This window comes from Ascidiella aspersa, chromosome 7 (assembly GCF_963924565.1).
Source record: "Ascidiella aspersa chromosome 7, kaAscAspe10.2, whole genome shotgun sequence".
Classification (NCBI taxonomy): domain Eukaryota; kingdom Metazoa; phylum Chordata; class Ascidiacea; order Phlebobranchia; family Ascidiidae; genus Ascidiella; species Ascidiella aspersa.
Window position 1 is genome coordinate 10,706,954 of NC_139453.1, and position 12,074 is coordinate 10,719,027.

Below are 12,074 nucleotides of genomic sequence, written 5' to 3' on the forward strand. Positions count from 1 at the left end.
TACAAATATTTGTGAACAAAACATTTTTGGCCTAGTTTTTTCGGTTTTACTTTCGACAAATATTTAAAATTGATATAAACATGCAAATGCCTACAATATTTTCCTTCTTTTGTTCTAATTTTGTTTTGTAAAGCCTGTAAACTTGTATATTTGCTTATGTTAAATAAAAACCAACCATAAGATTATTTTTACGCATTAAAATAACGCAAAATAATTACTTGTTTGTGCCAACACGGTATAACGAAGTTTGAGGTGTCCGGTATTCCGATTAAATTTAATATTTCCGATTAAATGTCTGATAAAGGAGTGAAAGTAGAATATTTTTAAAAGCCAGAACATTGTAAAACAGTAAATAAAAAGTAGTTAACTATAGACTATATTTTATCGCACAACTCTGACATTTCAAATAATTCAGAAAGAGAAAGATTCCCACAAACTGATGTATAGCAAAAAATAAATAGCCTTGAACTTCCAATACCCGTTTGATTCGCATTATTAAAAAATATTTAACTGCAATGATTCGACATAAAGAATGTTGTACTTTGTATCTGTAGCTTTATAAATATTGATCGAGCATTATGTTTATTCGGATAAACTTGTCAAGAAAATATGAGAAGCACAAAAATTTCGTAAATGTTATCGCATTGAACAAAACGCGCATTTGCAAAATTTAAATTTTAGAAAGTACAGCAAATCAAAGAAGTGCTGATGATATAGTCGCCTAGTGCTCAATATGTAGAACGAAATTTACCGTTAAGTGTCAGTAAAGATTACAGCAAGTTGCACGTGCGGATTGTTCCAGAAGCGGACAATTCGAGAATATTTATATTCACAACTATCAAAGTTTTATTATTTTACAAATAATGTGGATTGTTTTTTTTAGCTTTTGCTCGCTTAAAAAAAGATATGAAATGCAATAATTTATTTAATAATGCAAACATTCATGCTTTTCATGCAAGCATTGCAAACAATCGGTATAAGAAGCTGTATTAAAATCCTTACAAAATGAATCGTTGTGTTTAAAAGTGAATCCTAGGGGAAATTTTTTAACCGTTAATTTGTCTTGGATACCGCCTACAATTTGAAGCTTCATTAGTGTATTTTTACAGTTCTTGCACCGTTCAATTTGTATCTTTTTTATTTCCAACATGGCTGCAATTAAATCTCTAAACCCTAAAGCAGAGGTAGCCAGGTCAACTCAAGCCTTAGCAGTAAACATCAGCGCGGCAAGAGGCCTGCAAGATGTTTTGCGAACAAATCTTGGACCAAAAGGAACCATGAAAATGTAATTGGAATTTGGTGTTGGCCTAATTATGTTCTAAATGTATTGTGTGTGCTAATTGGTTTTAAAGCGAATAATTTTTACTAATTAAAATGTCTCACTTATTGTGCGTTAATAGGTACTTTAAAATTATTATTTTGGAGTTTAATTGGGTAACACTAATTTACGGAATGATGAATGGTCGGAACGCTTACAGCATTATTATCAAATATAATAACACTTGACCCACCTTCACCCAAATGCTAACCCCCACCCTAACCCAAATGTTGTGCTTTGGTTTAACAATTGTTTTAACGGGGTAACACTTAAATTAGTGAGCGTTCCGACCATTCCGATCATTCATCATTCCGTAAATTAGTATTACCCGTTTAATTTGCTTTAAACTATAGAATGTAACTGATTGACAAAACAGCCTACTTATTTTGCTAATTGTTTAATTGGTATTTTTGTGGCTTTGAAACAATTAACATATTGGTTTGTAGGTTGGTGTCTGGTGCAGGAGACATTAAACTCACCAAAGACGGAAATGTGCTTTTGCATGAAATGCAAATTCAGCATCCAACAGCAAGTCTTATTGCAAAGGTTAATTTATTTCATTTTAATTTAGGCTTGAAAAAATAGAATGGTAATTATTAATCTTTAGACACTGGTCTAGAATCCTACTACAGTTATGAAATCAAAGCACATAATTTGCGAGTTAGCGTGTGGGTGGGTCAAGTATTATTATACTCTTTGTTGATAGTATTACTTAATTCACCCAAATGCTAACCCGCACCCCAGGTTGGAAAGCAAGGCCTGCGCCAGGGATTTAGCTGTGTCCCAGGTCGAAAAGTAAGGATAAATCCCCCGTGCAGTTTCTCGCTCAGCCGCGGTCATAGCCGCGCATTTCACATAAATTCAACGTTAAATGCGGTCAGCCGCTTAAACGTACAAAACTTACGTCGCGCTAACGGTTTTCAGTATAGTGCTCCATTTTCAGGCTTGCAAATACCGTTATTACAGCCGCGCAATTTCAAGCTGCAAAATCGTCTCCCCCACGCAAACTCCAAATTTTCGCATCTGGCCCGCATCTTAAGCCAAACAATAACACTACTTTAGATCCAGTCTAAATTTCATGTCGCTTTACACAGAAATGTCTGATGTGCAGAACCAAATTTGAGATGTGCAAATATGTTTTTTGCACATTTTAGGTTTAGAAATCTTACCAAATTTTATTGTTTTTTTTTTAATTAAATTGCGCAATATGCAAATTTAGTTGTGCACATTAAGTGTTGTTTGCCTGGCTTGTCGATTTGCTGAATTTCGAAATTCGCACTACTGTAACTGAATTTGCAAAATCACAATACGATTTATTGCTAAAACCAGTTACTGTAGTGCAAATTTCAAAGTTCGATAAACTGGTGGGAAATAGGTTTGCCGCTTGTCTAGAATCCTACTACGGCGAACATAATTTGGATACGGTTTAGCCTTTGCGTAGGTTTTAAAGTAATAATTTTAATGACTTACCAAATATTGTGCAGCTAAAGTATATTACAACAAGGTACTTCTTAGTTGTAATTGCAAACTAATTTTATGTTATATTGAAAATGGATCGGTTGTCAAGACTTCGAAGTTAGATAGGGTGTTGTCTGTTTAATCTTCCAAAATATTTAGAAAACATATCTGGTATGCACCTGCCACAGAATGCAGGCTGGCTTTGTAGTATGTTTTATAAAATGTTTTAACATAACCCAAATTAGTAAAAATAACATGTCTAATTTGTAATGATTTTTTTATATTCCAGGTTGCCACAGCTCAAGATGACATTACAGGAGATGGCACCACCTCAAATGTTTTAATTATTGGCGAGTTACTGAAGCAGGCAGACAACTATATCCAAGAGGTAAAAAAATGCATGGCTCTAAAATTTCACATGCATATCTACACATACAGAACAATTTCTTTAATCCCGACCATTTAGTTTTACTACAGGGTTGCCACAAAGTCTTGAGTAAAGTATTTGAATGTCTGTGAGTTGATTTACAGTCATCCCCAGCTTTTACTGTTGAAAAGTTCAAAACGTAAATGGCAATATGATGCATAGATAATAAATATCCTTTGTTTTCATTAATGTATACTTCATAAGTAAAAAAATGATGAACCGTTTTTGCTTCATCCGAATTACCTGGTTTACATTTTGTTATTATTAATTTCATACATTTGTTTCCATAGTTTTCTTGTCTGAGTTTTGAGATAAACAGTAACAAAATGCCCTATAAACAGAACTTTTTTCCTGGCTGTTTTGGGCGATAACCTCCTTCACTATACAACTTTACTAAATTCTAACATTTGCATTATAATTCTTATCAAGGGAGTCCACCCCAGAATCATAGCGGAGGGTTTTGAGCTGGCCAAGACCAAGGCTCTCGAGGTCCTGGACTCAATCAAATGCGACTTCAAAATCACTCGTGAGAAGTTGATCGACGTCGCCCGCACATCTCTAGCAACCAAAGTCCACCACAAACTGGCTGACCAGCTGACCGAGGTAGTGGTTGATGCGATCTTGGCGGTCAGGCAGGAGGACAGCCCTGTCAATCTGCACATGGTTGAGATTATGGAGATGCAGCATAAACTCGACTGTGACACTAGGTAGGAACATTGTTGTGAATAGTGACAGCTCCTGCATTTGTGAATTAGGTCAAACTTGTGCTAAACAGATTTTTTATTAAATAATTATAGCAAAGTGTAAAATTTAAGAAGCTTCTGAAAAGCTGCATATCAAATGATTTGGTTATAGTGCTGGGCGCTTGGCGCTTGCCCTCATAGTTTCACTCAACAAACAATATTTTCAATTTAAACAACTTTAATAAAGTCCAGTGGGATAAAAAAAACGATTTTAGCTAAATCTGTCTGCCTAACTTTTGATTTTAGCACCTGAATTCCTTTTTTTTTTCTAATTGAGCTGGAGGGGCTACCTTTCCAAGTTTACCATTTATTAATGTGAACTAGGGTTTTTTTAATGATTTTTAAATTATGTGGATTAGTTTAATCAATGGAATTGTCATGGATCATGGAGCCAGACACCCCGACATGAGTAAGCGAGTTGAAGATGCCTACATCCTCACATGCAATGTTTCAATGGAGTATGAAAAGAGGTAAAATTCAAATATATACCTTAAAAATCAAATTCCTCTTTATTTTAAGTTTCTGGTAAAAATAAAATATATCTGTAGAATTGTTTGTAGTTTAATATTAACTAGCTCCATTGGTTAAAGATATATATATATGTACTATATGTGTGTGTTTTTATTCCAACATTTCAACCATGCAAATTAAATTGAAAAGATCCAACTTTCCAAGAACGAATGCTGAATAGAAATGTTTCAAGCATAAATTGTTTTATTTACTTTGCAGTGAAGTTAATGCTGGATTCTTCTACAAATCAGCAGAGGAGCGGGAAAAACTTGTTGCAGCCGAAAGAAGCTTCACAAATGACAAAGTAAACAAGGTCATCCAACTCAAGAATGAAGTAAGATTTTTTACATTTCGTTGCTGTGTTTATGGTGTGAACCTATAACTATGTAACCAATGTCATAGTAGTTTGGTGTCAATTAATAATATAAGACTGTAGATCAGGGTTTCCCAACCTTTTCGGACCACGGACCACTATTTGTGAATCTGTTTTATCGCGGGCCACAATACAATTTAAGTTAAGTTACTGAACTTAACAACTAATTCAATGGCAGTATAATTACACAAATAAATTGTCCTATAACTTCATTTCGTTTATCTTCTCTGCCTCACTTTTTACTCACTAATCTTCGCGCAACAAGTAAGATTTGGGATACTGGATAGCAAAAGCTTTCAAAATCATTAGGTGTAAATAACTGTGGCAATTATTGAAAGGGTACGTACTGTACAACGAATATGTGTGTTTTTTTTTTAAACTTTTTTTTTAATTTTCAAAGTTCGGGAAAACCCTGCTGTAGAATGATGTCTTGAAAGTTTTGGTGATCCTAAATTACTTAACTTCTTTTTAAAACAAGCTTAAACAATTGTGTAATTTTTTGTGCTTTATCTGTGCAGGTTTGTGGAGGATCAGGAGACAAATCAAAGGGTTTTGTTCTGATTAACCAAAAGGTAAGGTGCTTAAATTTTAGCGTTTTTTATGTCTAGGAATCGGTTTTATAAACAAAGATATTTTTCCAATAATATTACAAAAAAATAGTTTTGTGTAGAGTTAAGTGACAAGCCTGACCACAAAAACATTGTATAATGAAAATTGTTGGTTGAAACATGTTTGACCCCACATCAGCTAAGTTCTTTTCCTGCTTTATATCCTCTTCAGAAACTGTCTAAAAAATTTGAACAGGGAAATATTTGATATATTCAAAAGTGTATGCTCAGTTTACACTTTATCATTTGAATTAATCATCAAATTTACTTGTAATCACAGGTTTGCCACATTTTATTTTATTTTTAGGTCTTTAAATGTCTATGAACTGATTTATAATTTAAAAAGTCTATCTTTAAATTTATTTTTAGACCAGTTTAAGTTATTTCTTGCATGCCGATAAAAAAAACATTTTTGTAACTATTTTTATTGTGCCAGCCATGGTTTAAAAAACATCGAGCGATCTAATTTAAGGTAAATTAAAAGCTATACATTTTCTTTGCAATAGCTTTGAGTGCCTTGAAATTTTTTTTGTGGTAACCTTAATTTAGTTAGTATTGGAATGTATGTCAAATGCGGTATGCTGTGTAGTTAAACAAGTCCTGCTACCCTTGAGGTCTACTTGTCCAGAAAAATCGAAAAAAATTACTCCTGAACGCAGGGCATCGACCCAATGTCGCTTGACATGTTGGCCAAGAATGGCATTGTGGCGCTTAGACGGGCCAAGCGCAGGAACATGGAGCGGCTGGTGCTCGCCTGCGGTGGCCAGGCCATGAACTCGGTCGACGAACTCACTCTAGATTGTCTCGGCCACGCCGGGCTCGTCTATGAGCATGTCTTGGTAAGCAAAACGCTTCACTCCATTAATATGTATGTGTGTTTTTTTAATTAACTTTTTGTTGGCCGAAGTTACGCGAGGCGTTGGAGAGAAAGCTTTGGCTTCCAATCTTTTAGCGTGTTTTGTATATCTGGCATAGTTTTATAAACAAAAAAATTGGAAAATTTTTAGAAAAAATGGTATTAATGTTAAAAAGCACCACAAGATTTTTAGTCAGCTTTTTTACGAGGCTTAAAGAAAAAACAAGCGTTAAACATTTTCAGAAATAATAATGTAAGTTTATTCGCGAAAAAAAAATATTGGCTTCCATTTTCTGAAAAGTTTTTAAAATGTCTCTCCGTGTTCGTGCAATTTTTACCGTTTGTTGAAAACTAACCCTGTTTGGAAATATCAAAACCGGTGGTAATTTTAATAATGCCGATATTTAACTTTTCAAAATGAGTTGCTTTATCACCTGTACCGTTATACACACTAAACTTGAACTTGTAGTTTTCTTAACGTTATTCATATTCGAGCCCATTGCTACCTAAAATGTTTAGAAAAATTATTAACCGGTTGTATTTTATTCCCGTGTAAGTAGACCAAGTTGCCAGTCGGTTAAGTTTCCAACCACCTTTGTATTTCGTATTCCTCTAGGGCGAGAGCAAGTACACGTTCGTCGAGGAGTGCAAGGACCCGCGAAGTGTCACCATCCTGATCAAGGGACCCAACAAGCACACCATCACCCAGATCAAGGACGCAGTGCGGGACGGACTGCGCGCTGTTAAGAACGCTATTGAAGACGGTGAGTTTTTCGGTCCAAGATTGTTTTCTTAAAGGTTTTTTTTTTTCATAGAATTTATAATTGATAATTTTCATAAACTAATAACTAAATTTATGATTGAAACGTCAAAAAACGAGAGATATTTCTTTATCAGGAATCTTTAAAACAAAGAGATCACGAAAACATTATCAAATTTAACGTTGTGGGTTAACAGAACAAAAACAAAATTTATTCTTGTGTCCACATTGGTTTTTTCTGGTTTATAAGTTTGACAAATGTCGGACAACTGACCAACATTGTTTCTTGCCACCAGAATGCGTTGTACCTGGTGCCGGCGGATTCCAGATTGCGGCTTACGACGCCCTTATGCGATTCAAGTCTTCAGTAAAGGGAAGAGCTCAACTGGGAGTTCAGGTAAATTGCTCAGATTTCCAGCAAAGTATATGGAAAATGTGCCTTGTAAAATAGATCTCAGTTTATTACGAGTAGTCAATAGTCACAACGTCCTTTTACAGCATTAACAGATTTAATTGCTTTACTCAGTTGTAAAGCAATTGTGGCGGTAACACATAGAATTGAATTCGATCTTTCATATGACCAAGAGTTTTTTTCTAAATTCACATTACAACGAAGTTCGTGAATAAAAATATAAAAAAATCAAGATGCGTTTTCATCAGCAGTCAGTTTTCCGCCCTGACATTCCTGGTGTATTATGTACTATCCTCTGCCAAAGCACCCCTTAAACGCGATTTCCATTATTTTTTCAGGCATATGCCGAAGCTCTGCTCGTCATTCCAAAAGTGCTTGCGCAAAACGCCGGCCTCGATCCCCAAGAAACCATCGTGAAACTGAACCAGGAGTACGCTATTTCCAGTGTACCAGTTGGAATCGACCTGCAATCTGGTACGTTGTTTGCCGTCTCGCATTCAATATTTAATATTCCAAATTTGTTACATATTTTTACTTTTTTTGTCAAATAGTGTTAATTTGTTTTCTCTTTACACAGGCGAACCATGCTCACCGGCCGACTCTGGCATTCTGGACAACTACTGTGTTTTGAAGCAACTTCTCAACTCGTGGTGCGTGCCTATAACGAATGACGATTATAACTATTTAACTTGCTGATGATTGGTCTTTCGAGACTTGACTTTCTAGGTTCAATGTTACCATGATATTATATGTTGTTTATAATTATAGCCGCATAATAGCAATTTATTATTAATCCTTTCTTTCGTTGATGTTTTCTTTTTTGTTTAATTCTTTTTTGTACAAAAAAAAAATCGTTTGAGGGGTAACAATGCTAAAACGCTTAGGAATCTGTATTTAAAAGTAACCTGTTTACATCAACTTCAAAGGTAATATTTTTTTACTTATTATCTTCCAGCACTGTTATTGCGTCCAACTTGCTTCTGGTAGACGAAATGATGAGAGCGGGAATGGCCACTTTGAAAGGTAAATTGAAAATCCTTTGTAAATTTTTCTCACGTGTTTTTCACCAACGCCATTTTGCCGCCAATGTTTCAATAAACTTGAATAGGTATCTCCGATAATTTCGAATGTTACCCGATACCCGATGCCAAGTGGTTGAGTATCGGTATTAGGCAGGGTGATATCGGTGCCGATCCGATAATAAGTTAACGTATGAATTTCAGTTACAATTTGCGATCAAACTCAGAAATTTTTACCTTGAAACGTAAATCTGTCACAAAATATTGGAAACAGCTGGAGTTTGCCAAGCCTTTTAACGCCAAAGCAAATCTTGACGTCAAGACCTGAAAAATGCCTTAAAACGTTTGCATTTTATCAATTTTGCCTATTGTTGCAAAGCAATGACGTTATATGGTATTGGATCGAATCGCGATACTTTGTCTTTAAATTATCGGATATCGGTATCGGAATAATATGCAAATTTTCTGACATCCCTCATCTTGAATTTTCGAATATTCAAATGTTATATTTTAAAAATATCTTATTCATAAGTAAGCTAAATTTAAGTGGTTCCGGATTGGGATCCATAAGTTGTATAAAATATTAAAACCAATCCAATTCACCCATCACATCAAATTCGCCATTTTTAGATATCATATATTTTGCCTTTTACCCATTTTATAACGTCCTTAGCTTAAGTAATGCAAACAAAGAATTTCAATCTCTTTCTTGTTTCTACAGGGTGAAGTGCTTTCCTGAAATATTCTAGTGTTGGTTTCGATTTGTGATCCGCATGCGCCTTCCCCGACCCTTGTATACCCGGCTGCGTGTGCCGTAATGTCGTCGTTTGTTTCTTGCTGTTCCGCATTTGTGTCTCAGTCGTTTTCGCCCCTCCCTTATTTTGTTCAATTTGATGTCCCACTATTTACACTATTGCTTCACATCGGAAACCAAAATTCCAAAGTTTGCCTGAATAAATTCTCGACTGTGTACGATTGTTGTATTTGTTGTAACTCGAATGGGAACTGTAAGCAGGTTGGTCGAGTAAAACCCAGAAATTTAGGGCAAAGCGTTTTTCTGTAAAATATTAAAAGCCGAAAATATGAAAAAGGCAGCATTCTGCTTTCTAACCGAATCGCTATGACCCACATAAGGTCTCCAAATAAAAGTGTATTTTGTGAAAAGTTTTCGAGGAACACTAAGAACGGATCTGTTCCTTATTCTTCAGTAGAAAAAGAATGGCCTAAATAAAGGATAAATTTTACCGCACTGAAGATAGCATAAGCACTTGCCGAAACGTAAGCAAATAAAACAATGAATCTTTTATCATTTACTTGTCCCACTCTTTTTCTACTTTTCGAAACTGTTCTTTAAAAGTCTAGTGCAGCGGTTCCCAAACTGGGGTCCGTACAGCAGTTTCAGAGGGTCCGCAAGGGGAATTAGTCTTTAAAGTTTTAAACATTAGTCTATGTTTTAAACATTATCTGTCATCTTTTTTGTCTTTAGTTATGCTTCATTATTCGATCATCATAGCGTGTTTTATGATGTCTCTTGTGACATCATAAAGCATCTATTATGCTGTACTACCTGCTATCATCGAATCGTTCGCATTAGTTAGAACATTGTGGGCCAAATCCAAACCCAGTTGCAATTTCAGCCAAGTTGATCTGGTTAATTAAACCTTTTTGTGATAACGTCTTTGTAATTTAGCGATTGTACAACATCTCTTTTACGCGAACATTCTACGCTTATAAAATACAGTCTTCTAATTAAATTTTTTGTAAAATACGCAAATTTTTCGCGCTTCGCGCACACCAGTTTTCCCAGTCTCATAACATTCGATTTTATTTGCGCACAAGTTCGACGACAGAAGCAAGTTTTTGGAGCGTATCTGTCTTTCGATGCTACTTTGTGACGTTAAACATTTCATGCCTCGACCAAACGAAAAACGTTGATCCGCTCCTGGTACGCATTTAGCCTACTTTATGTGGCCCGCAAAGAATATCCAAGAAATATTGTGGCCCGCGATGCTGTCAACCGTGGACCACCCTGAGTTAGAAGGTTGTTACATTAGAAAGAATCGTGACTGCACTAGTCTTCTACAAGAAATATGGGTCAACTGACCCTTGAAATTTTGTAGGGCCGCGAAATATTAAAATAATTGCACCGGGTCCGCCAGGCAAAATTTTTAGAAAAGTTTGGGAACCGCTGGTCTAGTGGGTTCTTACATTATTTTGTTCTCCAAAAACTTAACCTCGAGGGTCTCTCTAATTCAGTGCTTCTTAACCTGTGCGCTATGGAAAGTTGCCAGGTGCGCCGCGGGCAAAAGGAAAATATATTTTGCTATAAAAATCCTAAATGTTTTAACTCCGTTTTCGCCCCTGCTCATCGATCCAACAGTAATTTCAAGATGTGCTCCAACAGTAGTTTTAAAGATATAGAACAAAGCCAGTAAAAAAATGTAAAAAAAATTGCAAGCAGTTACGAAAAAATACCTGAAGTAAAAAAGTTTAAAAAACACTGCTCCAACCATTGGTTTAAAACAGGGTTTCTTACCTAGGTGTGTGAAAACTTTTCCTTGTGAGGTGGGGTGATGTTAAATCTGAGACAGAAAATGTATTACTGTAATTTATTTTTTCCTTAGTTAGATGACAAAACTAACCCTTATTTTGCTATTGTGTTATCAGTTACGGTACTTGTATAAAAATAAAATTACCATGGTTGTGTTATTTTAAGCAATTCTACTTTATTGCTGACTTGCTGATACTGAAGTATATTTTAAGTTTATTGTCAAGCTACACAATGTAGAGTTTTATGTTCAACTGTCTATCGTGAACAATGCAAGTAAATAGGAATGATTTTTTTAGACTTAATGTCAATGTTTAAAGATGACCCTACTTATACTTTTAGGATGTATTGGCTTGGCTAGCCTTCATTGTTTGTGTTTAGTATCGAAAAACTTTTTTTCCGATGCTGATATCGATAAAATGTTTTGCCAGTAGTTTTGTGTATTTACGCCAAAATATTGGCGTAATCTTTTACGATTTTACTTGCTAAAATTTATTGCAAATAGCTAATTAGATCTTTTAATAAATATGCAGGCCCAATTAAAATCAAACTTCTTAGTTATAACAACTCATGGTGCAAAGGTAGTGTGGCGCAAATAACGATCTACTCCTTCATCTAAGTCGTTCAACACAACATAGTATAAACAAAAATGTATTTAACCAAGCTACACTTGACACAGTTTAGTGTAGGCGAAACAAGCCATTAGTCCGATGCATATCGTCAACATAACGGGTCATTGGGCTGTTGATGATTGGAAACCGACTGACATTTGACTGGACCAATTGTGGTGCCGGGGATGCACCGGTGCCCCAGTTTGGAGGTGAAATATTTACTGGGTGACCTTCTGATGGCAACATTGCTCTAAGGGTGGACCACTCTTCACAGCGGGTACTTTGCATCGAAGGAACTATATCTCTTGCCCACTTTTTGCCCCATCTCTGCAGGGTAATGGAAGGTTCGTGATAAGGCTTGCTCTCTTTTCCGAAATTGTTTTCTTCCAGGAATTTTCCCCTTGGTACTGGAGCTGTACTGCGAAGATCTA

The 12,074-nt window shown here is 35.6% G+C and overlaps 1 protein-coding gene across 1 annotated transcript; it reads left to right on the forward strand.

Annotated features, from left to right (window-relative positions):
* Window positions 1–1,063: 1,063 nt before the first annotated feature.
* On the forward strand, window positions 1,064–9,456 carry LOC146137747 (T-complex protein 1 subunit zeta-like). Its single transcript, XM_083394326.1, has 14 exons — window positions 1,064–1,285; window positions 1,765–1,864; window positions 3,066–3,164; window positions 3,633–3,910; window positions 4,306–4,416; window positions 4,676–4,790; window positions 5,348–5,401; window positions 6,097–6,276; window positions 6,910–7,057; window positions 7,350–7,450; window positions 7,804–7,939; window positions 8,043–8,115; window positions 8,421–8,488; window positions 9,206–9,456. The coding sequence occupies exons 1-14, from the start codon at window positions 1,149–1,151 to the stop codon at window positions 9,208–9,210; spliced, it is 1,605 nt and encodes a 534-aa protein (XP_083250452.1). The 5' UTR covers window positions 1,064–1,148; the 3' UTR covers window positions 9,211–9,456.
* Window positions 9,457–12,074: the final 2,618 nt, after the last annotated feature.

Bases quoted from the DNA above. Each gene is read 5' to 3' on its own strand.
- LOC146137747 (XM_083394326.1), top strand. From the start codon at position 1,149: ATGGCTGCAATTAAATCTCTAAACCCTAAAGCAGAGGTAGCCAGGTCA. The intron at 1,865-3,065 runs GTTAATTTATTT...TTTATATTCCAG, and splicing joins CAGCAAGTCTTATTGCAAAG to GTTGCCACAGCTCAAGATGA. The intron at 6,277-6,909 runs GTAAGCAAAACG...GTATTCCTCTAG, and splicing joins TCGTCTATGAGCATGTCTTG to GGCGAGAGCAAGTACACGTT.